The sequence below is a fragment of the Hydra viridissima genome, unplaced genomic scaffold (assembly GCF_058129835.1).
Source record: "Hydra viridissima isolate aposymbiotic clone 2 unplaced genomic scaffold, HvirCarnegie_v1 scaffold_5, whole genome shotgun sequence".
Taxonomy (NCBI): domain Eukaryota; kingdom Metazoa; phylum Cnidaria; class Hydrozoa; order Anthoathecata; family Hydridae; genus Hydra; species Hydra viridissima.
The window spans coordinates 10,499,814-10,518,296 of NW_028324304.1; the positions used below are offsets into that span (position 1 = coordinate 10,499,814).

General features: G+C 28.6%; 2 protein-coding genes across 2 annotated transcripts in view; both read right to left on the bottom strand.

Moving 5' to 3' along the window:
- Positions 1 to 5,866: 5,866 nt before the first annotated feature.
- Positions 5,867 to 8,303, bottom strand: LOC149888589 (uncharacterized). Its single transcript, XM_090087156.1, has 2 exons — positions 8,081 to 8,303; positions 5,867 to 7,730 (listed from the first exon to the last, which is right to left on the bottom strand). The coding sequence occupies exon 2, from the start codon at positions 6,908 to 6,910 to the stop codon at positions 6,410 to 6,412; it is 501 nt and encodes a 166-aa protein (XP_089943282.1). The 5' UTR covers positions 6,911 to 7,730; positions 8,081 to 8,303; the 3' UTR covers positions 5,867 to 6,409.
- Positions 8,304 to 16,993: 8,690 nt separating this feature from the next.
- The window catches only part of LOC149888590 (uncharacterized), a 63,250-nt gene continuing 61,760 nt past the window's right edge, over positions 16,994 to 18,483 (bottom strand). Inside the window, exon 16 of the mRNA XM_090089097.1 lies at positions 16,994 to 17,634. Within this exon, the coding sequence (XP_089945223.1) occupies positions 17,456 to 17,634 (179 nt within the window). The 3' untranslated portion in view covers positions 16,994 to 17,455. The remainder of the gene's footprint in view (positions 17,635 to 18,483) is intronic.

The window sequence follows — 18,483 nt, forward strand, 5'->3', positions numbered from 1 at the left end:
AATGTAACTAGCTGCTTAACTAGCTGCTCATCAATTGTAGGATATGGATTTAGATTATAGTTGCTTTTACATATAGTAGTAATAATTTCTATTACATTTTGAAGTAGTGAAAATTTGTCATCAAAAACCCTTTTGTTTATAGTTTCTCTCGCATCAAATTGAATACATAGTCACAAATCAAAAAATCTTGTTACATTGAGGCAGAAAAAATAATGATGCCATCTGTAGTACTCCAAAGCTCTTTTATGCTTTGATTTTTAGAATGAAACACTCCAGCTAGTAGAAGCAAGCCAACAAACTTACAATTTTCATTTACTGTTTTCCAACCCATCATTCTAATCTAATTCTATGAGCTTCAGCATTAATGCAGTTAACAACAATTCAAATCTTTTCTTGTGTAACAAAAAGTTTAAAGGAAGCATCCATATTTATACCACAAGATTGAGCTGCAAGCAGTGTGGGGTCAGTTGGTTGTCAAACAATATTGTAGGGATATGACTGAGCAGCACCTATCGCTAGAAATGCTATCAATATTTCCTTATCATTCTTTGAAGTCATATTTTGATCTAAAATTTGATTACCATAATCACTTTCTCGCTCTTAATCTTCATAATTGTCAACAAAAATAATAGCATTTTCTATATCATCTGATTTATCACTGGAGTCATAACCTGAAGACATTTAATTTAAACCAAAAAGAATATTATTAGCTTCAACTGCAACATTCCTTTTTGGCTAACACATACTATATAATCTAAAAAAATTGTATTTCATATAATAATTGCTATAAATTGGTATTATCTTTTGTCAGTAATTTGATATATGTGACATAACAAACAATATATATGATATAAGCACACTAAATAAACATTATCATTTATGACATAAATAATGTATACATACTACAATTTGCTCATAAAAATATTAATGAAAAAATAACTAAAAGCAAAACAGTTACTTAAATTCATGTCTTTTATAATTTATATATTGCTATGCTAACTAAAAATGGGTATTGTTATGTTAATGATGGCTAGGGTATAAAAATACCGTAGCCATCATTAGCATAACAAAATTTTAAATTTTTAGGTATTGTTATTTTGTTAATAAAATTAAAGGTTTTTACACTAAAAACTTCATTAGATAATACTAAAAGATGTTCTAAATTTTCAGATCAAATAAACACGATTTATGTTTGTGGTATGTAAAAGTAAACCCTCCTGGGGTAGTTAAGTACCCTGCTGTCCTTTAAGAATTTATGTGAAAATACATCTTAAATGTTAATGCTTTTTGTTAATGAACTTTATTTCAAATATATAAAAATAGGATAAAACCAAATGCTTTGAAAATTTGGTTAAATTCAAATAATGAAATTAATCTATTTGGCTTGTTAATTGGTTTATATTTTAGATTTAAACTAAACTGCTTAAGTGTCTATAAATTTTAATGACGATGCATAAGTTTTTTAAATGCCCAGAGATTCCACTGTTTGGATAACATCTTCGAGATATTTTTTCAAAATAGCGATGAATCACGGCAAACAAGATCCAGTATATATGAGGCTTGAAGCTTTGAACCGATAGTAGGGTTTTGTGAACGTTCCACACAGTTTTCCGAAAAAATATTTTCGCTTAAAGATTTCGATAATATAGAAGATATTAAACAAATATAAATAAACCCTTAAAAAAATTCCTCCGCACTTGAAAAATCTAAGAAGATTAGATCTATCCTTAAAAAAAATACATGAATGAATACTATTTCACAGCGAATTCGATCTCAAATTCCCGTCATAATTGATCTATCTCATTTTTGAAAATCTCGGATTTCCCTAACAGATCCCTTACAAATAATGATTTTTAATTTGGTCAGTTTTGATGATAAGAAAATGCCACCAAGAGTTGTAAAGCCTCACATCCTTCCTAGGATTCAAACCAATTTTCCTGAACCTCCAAATCGTGATTTCATGCAAGATGGAGCTCCGTGTCACAATGCAAATGTTACCCAGCAGTGGCTTTCTGATTAGCTGAGATTCTAGCCCAAAAATTTGTGGCCACCTAGATCTCCTGACCTTAATCCTATGGAGTTCAGTATCTGGGGTAAAGCTGAAAGCAACAGAAAACTGACCACTTCATAAGCTTATCATCTCGAACCTAAGCTGGGTTGACAGATTAATAAATCAAGAAGACCTGCTCAAAGTTACGATTTTGGACTGAATGAAAGATCACATGTGAAGCCATCAATGTAAACTAAACCTTATTGGTATAGTTATTTGATAAAATAAAACTTTTTTTCTTAATTTGTTGTCAACTCAATAACTTTGGAATTCGGAGTTTTGTCTCAGATTGTTTATCACAATCTTAAAGTGAAATAAAAGTTGTTTTGAAAACACATTTATTGGTGAGATCATTCATTGGGATTACTTATTTTTACTTTTTATCTAAATTTATTTTCCTACAACCACCTTTTTATTGTTCAAGTAGGTAAGGTGATAAAGCGTTTTAAAATCAAATTTCAAGACTCGTTTTAACAACTAATTGTTTGTTGCAAGGCTTAAAAAAAGTGTAGTTTTCTCAAAAAGAATGGTTTAACAACTTCTACTCTGACCAATTAATTTTGTCTATCAGAGTTGAAGCTTTGTTTGGTATCAAAAAGAAATAATACTTTCTGTTGCTTATTCCATCGGAAAACTGGCAGCTAGCTTTTCTTTAAATACATCAAAACAAATATATATTAAACATGGAGTTTGCATTTGATCCATCTTGCTCCATCTTGACCATTATCAACTTACTTCAAAAACCTCGTTTTATTAGTCTGAATATTCAGCTGATTGATGTTCTAAAAGTGGTGTGGATTGTGATAAAAGAACCTTTAAAAAATAATTTATGGATAGCATATGCACGCAAACTTATTACTGATTGAGTTAATCCATTTAAAAATCCAGAGCCGTTCGTAAGCAACTGTCAAATGATAGAATTAATATTCCAATTTCTGGTCATATTCAATCCGATGGAGAACATCTTGACAAAATAAGTGGCTAGTATTGATTTTAATAAATCCTGAAAAAGGAATGAACTTGGACGCTTTTTGTCTTAAAAGTTATACAGGAAAAAATGTTACTGAAGAAATTAAAATATTGGTAGATGAATGTAATCTTTAGGAAAACAAAAATACGAATGTTTAGAAAAAACTTGTACCAAATACAAGATGCAAAATTGGAGCAGTTCTGGATCAACATAAGTGTTTGAAGAGCGAGGTTAAGACTTACCTATACTTGTTGGATGTTAGTATCAAAAAATAGATAAAGTATTGCAATACGTTATGAATAAAGAATTGCAAATTGAATGTATTAAATACAAACTCGTGCGCGCTGGAATTAAATACAAGTCGTGCACGCTGGAATTAAAGAGCTATATTTGAACTTTTAACAGTTGTTTTTATACCAAAAAGAATTCTTTGAACTGAGTAAATTTATATTATATAAGTCGGCTAATTTTGTTGTATCGAGCAAAGTTTTTAGACTTAACTGCCAGTGAAATTATCTTACAGAGTTCCTAAACCAGTTAATAACTAGCTCAGGAACTATCTAAAATCTGCTGTCTTTTGACAAAAAAGTAGAGCGTAAATGAAGTGTGACCGTGCTCACAAATTTTTTAACGGCGTTTTATTGGTTAGTAATATTGTACATTGATTATTTGTAGTTAGGTATATATATATATATGGAAATGTACAAATATCAAACAACTATATATACTAGCAAAAGGCAACTCGTAATACGGGTTATCGTCGGTCTGTTACTTAATTTATAGTGGCTGTTTTCCACAATTTAAAGTTGCGGAATCTTAACTTATACCCAATTAGAAAAACGCCTTCAAATTGAAAAAATTAAACCATTTGTAAAATTAAAAAAAAAGTATGCGGAGGTAAAATAATTTACCTATTATTTAACATTATTTGAGTAATTTACAATTCAGTGTAAGGCAGAACCATTTTCCTCGACATTGCTAAGTTCAAAACAATACGTTTTTAGTCATTGACACAAAATAATAACACTTCGTCATGCTTTAAACTGACGAAAGAGTAAAGCTAAATTCTTGTAATATTATTTATAACATGAACTTTAATTAATAAGATTAACATAAAGCGAACATAAATTACACATGACTTATTGATATTTTGGTATCCCCTTGATACATTTTTCTTTAAAAAAAGGAAATTGACTTTAAAACGTTAAATACACACAACTAAATAAATTTATTAAAAATAACCGATCATTTGACCATAACTATATATGGCACTAATCTGACCATTATTATATATGCCCTCTTTGTTTCAAAAGTTTCTAGTAAAGGACCTCTCTTCCCCGTTTTTGCCTTAATGGTGGTCAGGAGAATAGTTATTTTTATTAAGAGTAATCAAGTTTTTGATGGAGACCTTTTACCAGAATAATAAAATATAAAACAATGATTTACATGTATAAGAATTTTTTCTTTTTAATATATATAAGAATTTTTTCTTTCCTCAAAAGTGTTGCAAATGCAAACTAAGCTAATAAATTAGTTAAACACCTTACAAAATTTAAGTAACTCAATATTTGACAAATGCGCAAAACAACAATATTCACTCCCCGTTTAAAAAGATCCCCTAAGTTATGTACAACAAATTATTAGGCATAAAATAGAGAAAATTTAAAAAAAATTTAACTAATTGCATATATTTATATCATTTTAACTGACAGAAATTTACAATAAAAGGTAATTAGGTTTTTTTTTATAAATCGTATAAATGCATCAATCATACATGTTTTTTTTTTTATAAGCATAACGCTTATAAGCATATGGAGGCTCAGATTTGGAAAAAAAATAAGCATATTCCTGAGCCTCGATAAACTATTTTAAAAATTTAAATTTTATTTAATTAAAAACTTTAAATATATATATATTTCTAAATTTAAACCAACAAAAACAACAAAAATCGGCTTTATGGAGTAATGAAGTCATTGTGTTGAAAAACCTAAACCTCAATACTTAAACATAAAAACATAAAGTTTAAGAGTCGCTCTGAAGTGTTTTATTTTTCTCTTTTTTTTCTCTCTCGCTTTTAATGTGTAGTTTATTTAATACCATATTCTAAGCTCAATCTTTGATTTCATTGATAACATTTGTATATAGTATATATGTTTTGTTTTTTATTATTATACTATAACATTAATTCAGCTAAATTAAAACCAAAGCAAATACAGAGCATAAGTCAATTTTTTATCTTTCTTATACCCATTAATCTTTAGTAACGCGCACATTTTCAAATAAGCATATTTTATTAGAAATATGCTTAAGCTTAAGCATATTTTTGAGCCTCTTTTAACTTTTTGCTTAAGCATACCTGAGCCTGTTTCAAAAATTTCATATGCTTATAAAAAAAAAAACATGTAATTCTTTAAAAAAAAAAAACACCACATAAAAACTGAAAATTGATTTACCTATTTATAGTAACCTATTTTGACATGGCAGTCAATATAAATATTTATGGAAAATGTATCTATAAAATCTGTTTCGAAGTGCAAAAGGATTAACAATACTAACATAAAAAAAAAAAAAAAAAAAAAAAAAAATCAAATTAAGATATAAACTGCATTTTTAGCATAATGCTGTCTTGGCTTTTAGTTAATAAATAAAAGCAGTAAGTTCCAATAATGAAACTACCTATTATTCATTTTTAACAATAGACACCAACGTGAAGGTAAGCCAAGCAGTCTATCAACACAAAACATCACAACAATAACACATAACAATAGAATATTTACACTTGATCCTAAAATCCATTGAAAATAACAAACCAAATTAAAATATGAAAGGCAAAATTAGAAAACCAATTTAAAGTTAACTATATATTTATCTTTTTACTAAACATATAACTACATAAAAGTATATTTGTTTTTATGTTCAATATTAGTTATTCAATTACTTCAAATTTAGGACATTAAAACACCCTAGATTTAAATATCAAGGCTGCATACTCTCCCATACACATCACGCTAAACATTAACAGACATTATTGTGTTTCCAGAATAATTAAAAAAGGCTAGACAATCAGAAAGGCTAGAATCAATCTTGCTCAACATAATGCCATGTCACACCACTTTGAAAACATGGAAACAACATAATTTAAACATATATACAGCTACAGAAAAATATGGTTTCATATAACACATTTAAACATTATAACACATATAAACATATTAAATGACAGGTATATTTTTCAAAAACTATGAAAAAAAATATTAAAATAATAAAAAAATATAACATTTGTGTAACACTTTTCACCTGACGACATTTCAGAACATAAGGTAAATTAGAATCTGATGGAGCCAACTGAATTCGAAGAACAAAAATCCATTTACCACCAGAAACACCTGTCAAAACTTCTGCATCAATATAATTATTTTGAAGAGCACAACTTTCACTCGAGTACCATAGCATAACCCAGCTTTGAGATCTAAATTTCTAAGTAGCATAATTACAAAACCAATTTTCAATTTTAAACAATGAGGTAGCATACCTGAAGGAGTTAAGCTGTTCAAAAACTCAACAGGAAAATTATTTCTTTCATTAAGGTCATCAGTATCAATTTGATCAGCACTTAAATAAATTTTGACCTCACCCGGCAGGCATTCAAGCACTTCTTCATTGATAATAAAAACAACATTAGTTGGTGTTAAAATCACGCGTTTAGAATAATCATTTTGTTCAGCATCTCCAAAAATCTTTTCAACAATTGATTCATTTTCTCTAATAATGTACTGATTTGGTATTTCAATGCATCCTTTAAAAGGATCCTCCTCTTTGACAGGTATCGTTCCATTCCCCAGTTTTAGTAGCCATTGGGAAAATTCACCTTCTCCATCTTGTACTCTCATATTTTCAGTTAATGCAAGCTTCTGCACCCATTGCCAATGCAAAGAGCATTTTACACACAATTCTACTATTTCAGCTGGTTGTGTTTATCCACAATTCTACTATTTCAGTTGTTAAACACTTTCATCAAAATTTTCTAGATTTAAGCCTATAAACTCATCAATAACAGGTAGATTGTAATCAGCCAGCATTTTACCACTTTGATTAATAATCTTTTCAATTTGATGAAGAGTAGCTTGTTCAGCTATTAGAAGTGGGATTGAGCGGTAAATGAAATCTTCCATCATAAAAGCTTTGCATGCATTCCAGAGATGTAAAGGATTGTCAGATTCACAAAAGGTCAAAATAATTGAAAACAAGTCTAATTTGCTTTGGCATGTGTTAAAACCGCCTCAGAAAGAGTATTCTGCCACTCAGTGTCATCTTACAACAGACCTTTCAAAACACATGCTTCACAAAACGTTTCAAGGACAATACCATTAACAGTACGCACATCCTCCCAAGATGTTGCTGCTTTTGCTTGCGAAAGTAACAGTTTAAGAAAAAACAATACTCCAGTTGGATTAACTTTATCCATTCTTGTTATCACCTTATTACCACCCCTTTGTCTAACCTTCTATTTACAATGTTTATCATCAAATATAAAGTGATAAGGAATGTCTACATAAGAATAACAATGTGCTCTTTCATTTTCAGTATTTAACTTAAACTACGCCATTAGGTGCGTATCACGTTGAGCTGCACAATCTAAAGCCATTTGTTCTGCTTCTTCTTTAAAATACAATAATTGATTTTCAGGTAGATGTTTACCAAGTCACAGCACTTTAAAAACACAGAAACAACATAATATAAACATATGTACCAACTATAAACACAATAAATGTGTTTAAATATGTATATAAGGTTAAATATATACCTTATATACATATTTAAACACATTTTTAAAACAATTATAAAACACATATTAAAACATACACAAACAATAAAAAAACACTTTACATTATTATAAAAACACATTGATAAAACAACTATAAAGCACTTATTACCACATACACATACGTATCAAAAAAGCATATATGCAAACAATAAACATGTGCAAACAAAAATTTTAAAAATGACATGAGAAAATTTAAAAAGATACAAAATATATATTTATAAACAATACTCTTTACCTTCTTTTTTTTTTCATAAGAACTGTAATCCTCATAACAAAATTTAACCTTTACATACAGTAACATGTGACATGCCATGTCAGTGTTGGCACAAAGGTTTAATTTATTTTTCTAAATTTTATAAAAAAGAACAAAAATAGTTAATAGCATCACAGAAATTTCAAAGTAGTAATAACCATTTTATGGAAATAGCATTTTAATTAGTATAACTTTAAATAAAATCCATACCCCTATTTTCCTCCTAAAAAGTAAGAAAATAAAAACATAACTGCAAAAAGAAAAACTAAAACAAACAAAATATAAACGATTTAAAAAATTAAAATCCTTTCTTCTTTAAATCCTTTCTACTTTATCTAATAAAAATTTAAATCTTTTCTACTTTATCTAATAAATGTATATATAACATAACTATTTCATATACTTACTTCAATTATAAGATGATCTTAACGATGATTATTTATCTTAATATGATTCTTTATGTAATATATCTAAACTTATAATTAAATTCCAAATCTAAACTAATAATTAAATTCCAAAAGGAAAAAAGTTTTAACTCGCTTCATGGATCTTTCTCCAATGGCCGCGTGCATTTTGAGAACGCGCTCTTCTAAAGCCTAGTAACTAATGACGAAACGACGTCAAGCATTGAACATAAAACATTAAACACTAATAGTTTCTGTAGGAATCATATTAAGATGTAATTTATATGATTGTTTGATATTTGTACGTAATCGTTTTTTATATTGTTTTATTTTTGTTATCTTAGTATCAATGTCTTCGGAAAACTAAAGTTGCGATTTATTCCAGGTTGATCAAAACAGGTTATTTGAACAAGACAATGCTCCATGTCAAACAGCACATTCAATCACCGATTCCATCGTTCAAAGTAACTTAAACCTGATCGAAAATTTATTGAAAGTGACTTAAACTTGATTGAAAATTTATGGAGCTGGATTGATTATCAAAAAACAAAAAAAAAAAAAAAATAACGAGTCACAAAATGCTTAAAAAAAACTGACAAAATTGTGGCTTGAAGTGCCAATCAAGATGGTTGAAAACCATATTGAATCAATTCCAAGGCGATAACAAGCATGTATCAAAAACAACGGGTTCACATCTTTTATTAATGTATTTTCATATAAAAATAATTAGCAAGTGCGTTTTAACTTTATTGAACTTTCTTCTCGTTAATTTTTTGATTACTTGTGTTAAATATTTCATTTCAGAAAAGATTTTGTGTTTTTTATTTCAAAGCTGTGTTTGTTCTGTGATAATTGGCAAAGAAAAAAAAAAAAAACGTGGACCATCGGATTTTCTCTTGTACCAGTCCAAACTTAACATAACTTACAAAAAACAAACTTTCTGTAAAAGGTGTATTCTTTAAATACATCTGGTTTTCGTTAACTCACTCCTCAGTGAGAAAAGTGGTTGAATATCAACGGGAACTCGATGAAAAACATAAAAACAATTTTGCGTTGCTTAATTTTTTCCAAACCTGATGTTGTGGAGTAGATGAAAGCGTTGTCACTCAATTTAACAAAAGCGTATCAAAATATTTTTAAAAAAGAAAACCAAAAAAAAAAAAAAAATCAATATGATGTTAAATCTTTTATTAGCTCACTAATAAAGTAAAAAAAACTTACCTAAATGATAGAAATAAACGAGCAAATAAACTTCGTTATCATTTAACCAAAGCTAATTAAGTCGCCCAAATAAACGCTTTAGGGGATTCTTTCAAATAGTTATTCTGGGTTAAAGACTCTTTTATTCTTTTACGGATTCAGAAGGTTTAGAAAAGCGTTGACAGTGTTTTCTTCTCTTGCAAAATTAGGGCTTAATTGAGGTTACTTGCGATAGTATACTTCAAAAAATACAATTACGGTCAAAAAACTGAGGCTTAGCACACCCCTCACCTTAAAGGTTTTTGTATATCTGTTTCACTTTTTTATGATTAATAAATTTTATTTTATGCTTTTTTATTTCTTTAAAACGACGTGATATTAATAGTGTAATATTTAAAAATAAATATTATGCTACTATTTAATTTTTAGATATAAAAATTGACTCATCAGCTGTCGTTGGAAAGATCTAAATGTTCCACGTAAATGTAATGTGTCTATAAAAAACTATTTTAAAATTTTCTTGGAAATACATATCATCCATAAACAGCTATTAAGTTTTCCTATTTAAGTGAGCGAAAACCTCTTGTACTTAGTGGCAACTCAATTAAAAGTCTCACAGCCAAAGTTCTCATGCCAGATATAAAAAAAAGTCTTGGTTCCTGGTTTCTATTTGGTTTTTAAATAAACAATTATGTAGGATTTAAAGACAGGTTTGTGCGAGTAATATTTTTGACATATCAGTAGAAGTACAATCAAATTAAATAAATAAAAGAAACTTGTAATTAGTTTCACATCACTTAAATGGTAAATCAACAATAAAGCTTTCTAAAGATAAAATTGCCGAAAATAAAAATTTTAATAAACTTTCTTTTGAATGTTTAAGGGAAGCACAAATAAATGCTGTAGATTCTTTTTCGTTTTTTTTTTTAAAAAAACCAATTACAGCGTAAATAAATTTTATTGATTTTCGTGGGTGGTTTCTTTGAGATCTTCATAAGTCATTTTTTAGGTTTTTTAAGCAAAGTTTTTCAGAAACAACCAAGGTTTCCTCCCGCCCCCCCTTCCTCTCCCATAATATGTAACAAAAAGTCAAGTGACAAAAATTCTTTATAATAGATAAAATAAATATAAAAGTTAGCTTGTTACTTTGTGCGTAGCAAAAATTGAATAGATTTCAAGTACTCAGCCGACCCAAGCTGAATGGTATTAGTTGAAGTCGGATAGTAAGTATTGGAATTGCAAGTAGTTGTCTTTAGCAACTAAATCAGGCGACTTTAGACAGCCGAGCTATTTCGGACAAAATAGTTTTTCGGACAAATAGTTTTTTCCTGTTTTTTTTTTTAGCTGACTGTGCTTATCTTATGTGAAATTTTAAAAAATAATGAGGCTTCATGGTATTGAGAGCAGATTGATATTTAAGCATAATGGAGATACTTACAACTGTGTAAAATTATTATTTCAGAAAAACTTTCTTGAAAAATTTGGGCCAAGATTTTCTAGGAACGAAGAAAACAATTTATTTCATCATGTTGACGAAGCGTACTTCCGAAGCCTGAAATGTAAAAATGTGTCACTTAAACATCTAAAATTCCTAAAGTTTGTGCAAACTCTACTTTTGTAAAATGCAAAATTATTAGAATAAATTTACCTTTATTTTTTGCGAGGGCGATAATGAGAGGTCATTTAAATTTTACACAGATATTAACACAATCATATCTTGAGCGATGCTTCGCTAGCAACCTTTTTTAACCCTACTTTTTTAACACTTTATACACTTTCTGACTCATCTCTGCATTATTGCCTTATATATCAATACAAAAAAAAAAAAAAAGAAGCTTGATCAACTACGCAATTTACCCTTTTCTACTGTTCGCGTTGACAATGTAGACTCCCTACTGACTATATGCTTAAGTATTTATATCACCAGTTTAATTTTCAGTGCAGTCTCATACTCTACATTCATAAACATTAATTCACTTATACTATGAACGCAAAAAGGTTATGTTTTTGTTATATTTTGTACATCATTGCTTTACAATTGCTTCCATTACTGACAATCATTCTTACCATTCAATATAGTTTCTTGTTATTTACCAACATTTAAAATGTCATTCAGTGCACATTTATGATCATTTTGTTGGTTTACGTTTTACTTATTTCATCATCGCTTCGAGCAGTCCTTCTGCTTGAATTGTTTTTTTTATAGTAAAAAGATGATTTTATTGTCAAAACCTTTCATAAAAGTTTATCCTGAAGTTAAGATTTCTTAATCGCAAGTTATCATATTTTACTGTACATAAGAATAAATGTTATCAGTATTTTCATAGTTTAAGGAGTAACTACATGTGACTTTAAGTTTCGATCTTTTGCTGAATGATTATTTCAACAAATAGAAGGTTTTTGAAGTAGTCAAGTAGCAATCCTGCGATCTGCACCATTTAAATCAAGTCTCTTTTAAAAAAGTATAAACTTTATTTCTGGTGCAGCGAGTATTTTAAAGCGAACTCTGAGCTTAATCCAGGTTTAACTATTATAGTGGTATTTATGGGAATGAACTTTCCATATCCAACATCCATAGATGTTGAAAGACTGTTTTCTACAGCTGGAGATATTCTCTAAAACGAAAGAAACAGGCTCCTTCCAGAAAATTTGGAAAAACTTCTTTTTTGGTGAGATAATCTTTCAGTTGTTGGATTCCGTTGTTAACTATTTTCATTTCAATTTAACATTTTGTTTAAATTAGAACTAATTTTTTAAATTAGAAATCATTTTTTAAATTAGAAATCTTTTTTTTTAAAATATATTATTTGTTTCTGGTTCCGGTTTCGGTTTCGGTTTCCGTTCCAAAATGGATTTATTTTCAGTTCCAGCTCCGGTTAGGAACAATAAAAATCAATTCTAGGCTTGATTCCATTTTAGGCAAAATTCAAGCTCCGGTTGATCACTAGAAATTACGGAAAATTTTTTCGTAAATTAAGGGTGGAATGCAAGAACCGAACTTCAAATTTGAAGTCGAACTTCAAACCTTAAGTGCGACTTGAGCGAATGCACAAAGCGAACTTCAACTCAAGTCAGACTTGAAAACCGCTAAAAATAGACCGTTTTCAAGTCTGACTTCAAACCAGACTTGAGAGAGCAAAAATTCCTTCCGAATGCAAGAAGCGGACTTGAAATTTCAAGTCAGACTTCAAATCTCAAGTCTGACTTGAACGGAATGCAAGAAGCAAACTTGAACTGAAGTCAGACTTGAAAAACGAGAATTTTTGAATTTTCAAGTCATTTTTTCAAGTCTGCTCCAGACCAATCTTGAAACCGAACTTGAAAAAAAAAAAAAACCCGCCATTATCATTTTGATGATGCGTAACAAAACTTTACTATTACTATATAACTTATTACAACCTTTGCAAATATGAAAATGAGTTTTTAACAAGCAAAAGTAGTTACTTGGGCATATTGACCTAATTAATTTAGAAGGTTACATTGTGAAAGTATATTTGTCAATCAATTCATTACAGAAAACTGAATACCAACATTGTGAAAACGTGTGTCTTTTAAAACATCCTGTAACTCGTATGAAATGATCCAACATGTCATATTTTGATGCCATTAGAAATGTTTATTAGTTTTTTGAAATGTCGAACATCCTAGCATTATAAAAGGCTGTTGATTAAGGCACGTTTTTGTGATAAAGTATAAAAGTAAATTCCATTTAGTAATAAACAGTTGCAGTTATACAAAGAAGTGATACGTGTAAAAGGAGTAAAAGGGAGTTCATGAGAAGTAGTTACAATAATATGAAGTATTAAAAAAAACTTTTTTTTAAATGTTCAAAAATGAATTGGTATGAGCTGAATTTTAGAAGAAGAAGAAGAAGAAAAAATATGCCAAGTCACATACCAAGGTTTATTATTGACAGAGCTAATCCTTTAGAAGTTTACCACGATATAGAATTTAAAAGGTGCTACAGATTTTTCAAAAAAACCTTTTTAATATTAGCTAATTACATTATTAACAACAATGTTAACAATCGAAGGTGCCCTCTTCTAACTGTACAACAACTGGCTGTTGCATTTCGGTTTTATGCTACTGGTTCATTCCAAGTGAGTAGATATTCAAGAAACGGTATCAGAAAATGGCACCTTGTTATTGTAGATTTTACATTACGTTTTTAAATAACAACATTTTATACCAACAAATGATAATATACTCAAGTAACAATAAATAAACTCTTTTTGAGAATAATAGGAGATTTGGAAGAGCTGAAACTCAACTGTTTGTCCAGTGGTTTAGAATATTTCAATTCAAATGGCTAACAAAAGATATCAGTACATAAAGTTTCCAACAGAAGCTGATTCTTTGATAATTCAGCAAAAGTGATTATAAGTTTTCATGGATATCTGATTTTGCTATTTCATACAAACTTCAAACTTTTCTTAGATAAAGAAAATATTTATATTTATCAACCATTATTAAGATTTTACCAAATTCAAGGATTCCCAGGATGTATAGAAGCAATTAATGAACACATATTCCTATAATAATTCCTTGTGAAGAAAGCGCAGAAATTTATCGAAACAAAAAGGGATTTTTTTTTTAATTGCCAGGTCATTGGAGGTGCTTCAAATGAAATTTTATCTGCTTGTGTTAAATGGCATGGAATTGTTTAGGTTTCATTTGTTTTTGCTAACTCAGCTATTAAACAAGTTTTAGAAGTTCGCCAACATGTTCATGTTTCAGGTGATTCTGGCTATCCTTATAAACAATATTTAATGACACCTTTTTCTAACCCAAAAATGAAAATGAAATCAGATACAATTACAGCTTGAGAAGTACACACATGTTGAATGTTGTTGTTGAATATTGTTTTGGTATATCAAAAAAAAACAATCCCTTGCCTTAACATTCCTTTAGGAACAAAACTGCAAAATTCCATAGCTATAATAATATCCTGTTTTGTGCTTCACAACATTGCCCTTCTACAAAATGATTATTGTGGAGGCAATGAAATACAAAATAGCAATGAAGAATGTGGTGCTAAAGCATTCACTTAAGATATTTTTGCAGAAACAAAGCAAAAGTCAAATTTCAGACTTATTTTTTTTTAAAAAATTTGTGTCTGATAATGGATGAAGGGTCTAATAACAAAAACATTATTTTCAAATATTTATACTGCATATTATTTCAAAAGAATTACATTTTATATTTCAAAATAGTATTATATATGAAAAAAACAATTTCACTAAAAAATAAAATGATAAGTTAAAACATTCCAAAAACAATTTGGATGTGATATTGTTTGAAAATAATAATCCTTACATAGAATAATTCTGTTGTGTTGCTTTTTTAAAACTTTGTGAAAATTTTTACTGTGAAAAATTTTCATAAAGTTTTGTTTGTATTGTTGCTTTTTCTGGAGAGAGTTTTTGCATTAGTTCTTTATCAAGATCATGAATTTCATTATATTGCTTTTTTGTATTTTTTTTTTATTAACAGGTTTTTGTTTAACATTAAACTTTGTTCTTTTTCATGTGTTAATGAGCAAGATGCTATCAATGGTTTCTTAAAAGTTTTCTTTTCTGTTTCTATAAGTGGCCCAATAATTTCAGAAGACCTGTCTCCATATGTGATCTCTATTGACTTACATATGTAAATGGTATACTTACATATGTAAATGGTATATATATGTGTAGGTATATATCTATATCTATATCTAAATATATCTATATATATCTATATCTATATATATATATATATATATATATATATATATATATATATATATATATATATATATATATATATATATATATATTTACATATACACACATAGTATTATGTAGTATTAGTATTGAGAAAACTAATTTTGTTTAAAGTAATTTTCTCAGTATTTATAAAAAAAAAACCATTAGTTTCATTAAAGTATTAGTAAAAAGATAAATAAAAATACATTGTAGTATAGTATCATCCACAAAAAGCGTCAAAATAAGATTCTGTATTTTCTAAAACATTTTCATGTATTTTAATTCAAATGGAATCCGTTAAAATGGAAAAATCAAGAGAAATTGTCTTGATCACTTAAGTGGTACATATGACCAACCGTTTTTTACCAACAACTTAGGATTTGGAGCTGAAAGTGCCAAGATGAATTTATTTTTCTAATGAAAAATACATAGGAAGAACTTTTTTTTTTTTACTGTTATTAACTTTTTATTGAATCGTATATTATACAAATATCATTACACGGAATTTGTTTCAGTAAAAGGTTTTTCCCGTAAAAAAAATCCATTACCGCTATTGGTTGCGAAGTGCATTTATTGATAAACGCCCTAAATTCAACGCCTCGACTATTTTTCAAGTTCGACTTTCTCAAGCACGAACTTGAAATTTTCAAGTCTCGTTTACGCATTCGCTCAAGTCAATTTTTCAAGTCTGACTTGACAAAGTCGAACTTGAGATTTCAAGTCGAACTTGACTCAAGTTCGGTTCTTGCATTCCACCCTAAAGTTTTACCTAATTACGCAATTTTCAAAAATGCAATCCTATAAAAAATGCGTTCTAACGGAATTTTTCAAGTTTGCCGTAAAATTAGTAACTTTTACGTAAAAAGAGAAATTTTAGCTTTTTTTGGCACACAAGGCAAACAAGCAATATACCTTAGAGAAAATTATTTTTCTAATATGTGTTTTATAAACAAATTTAATTTCATCATTTCAGAGATTTGCGTAGGAAAATAACAGTTTTATATTCATATATTATATACTATATAAATTATATTCCTTGTTTAATTTGTGTGCCAATGAAAATTAATTGATGAATTGCAATGGCACACAGTTTACCATTCAAATTTGTTTGATTAAATAAATATTTGGAAAAATAAAATAAGTAGAACATGTGAAGGCATTTTGTTTTTTGAAGTTTACTTAAAGAATGATTTGAGAATAAAAGATGAAGCAATTATTTTACGTGGTTTTCATTAAATTGCTACAGTTGTTATAAAACTGTTAAACAAAATTAATTCAACTGTTATAATTAGAAAAATCAATAATACCCCTCCACCCCTCCAAAAAAAAAAAATTTAGTTAGAAAACCAACATGACCTAACACTTAGTTAAAAACAAGTTATTTAAACTTCAAAAAATTAATCGAAATTTCGTTTCATTACGGTAATATTTTAAACCGAAAATTATGCCGACACCCGTACAAGTAGAATATTGCTGACACAGAAGTTTCAGTCTTCTGATACCGAAACTTTCCATTCGTTAGCAGAAGAATTATAAAGTGAATAACTTAATTTAAGTAAATTGATATTTTTTACAATAACAAGCAAAATAATACTTTTTGATTACAACAAATAAGAGTCAACTTAGCCAAAATAATCTCTCTGTCACGAAGAAACAGCAAATGTAGCCACACCTTGTAAAACAAAATGCAACTTATCCCTTTTTACGCAGCAAATATGGAACAGATTCCCAAGTACTTCGCTGAGCTAAACTAAATGATAAAAGTTAGGGTTGAATAGTGTGTGTTGAAACTGCATGTAGTTGTCCGCCAACCATATTTTTTAAATGCAGTATTTATTCCATCAAATGGATTTTTCTTGAAAGTTGGAATCAATACAAACCCCATTTCAACATCTCACGTTAAATTTACAGAAAAATTAAACAATAAAACAAAGTATTATTAAAGTGTTGTTAACAATTTGTGACGCATCTTTGGGCTTTTAGTAATTTCTTTAAAACGTTCTTAAATGTATTCACTTGAAGCCATTTGTTCGCAACAAGAACTGAATAGATACCAAGTTTTCAGTTTTCCCATAAGAGATGTAACTAATTGATGTCGGAAACAATTCATTGTTAGTGCAAGATGTCGTCCACCAGTTTTTGCAAGTTTGAAATATCATACCGTTTGCATTAAACCAATCTGGTTCATTAGCTACAATAAACAAGGTAAGTTTAGCCTTTTTAGAGATAAAAAACAGCAACTAACAAAAACATATTTGTAGTAAATTTGATTTAACTATAATTGCAATAAATTCATAACCTAACTTTCTTAAACATTAAAAAATGCCACCATTTGTTTACGGAATACAGTAACTGGTTAACTAGAAGAAAGATTGCAATGCAATTGAACAAATTTCAAATTTTCAAAAGGTATACTCTACTCTGAAATGAAAATCCTCTTGAATGGTCTAAAAATGATTTTTGTTTAGGGTCAATAGAAAAGAAGCCTTTTTTTTGCACCAGCAGTTTGTTTAATCAAGTTTGGGTAAATAAAGGAGGACCTTTATATGTCATTATCTAACGAAATATGTCATCATCTAACGAAAGATTCTCCGACATGATTGATTTTTTGGAGAATTAAATTTAAATTAAAACTGTAATGAGCTTGAACCTTATTTGAAAAAATTATTTTAATCATATCTAAATGTTAAAAGAAAAGGCTGAAAAAGTATTCTGTAACAATAAGTTTTCTGTAATGATAAATAATCTTAATCTTTGTAATATTTATTATGACGTTTCTTAGCGGCGCAAAGCGAAATGAGAGAAACTCAAGAAAGGTCAGGAGAAATTGTAGACCAGTTGACAAGCCTTTAAAACAAATTAATAGTTCCCGTATTATCTAAGAAAAGTGTAAAGAAAATCTTACCAAGTTGGCTAAAGGGTTTGTCAATTACCGATAGAAGAATGCAAACTTTGAAAATGAGATATTAACAATTTTGATATTACTAAAACCTATAGAAACTGGTGTAGCGAGGAAAAAGTATGGAGTTCGAATCCAACC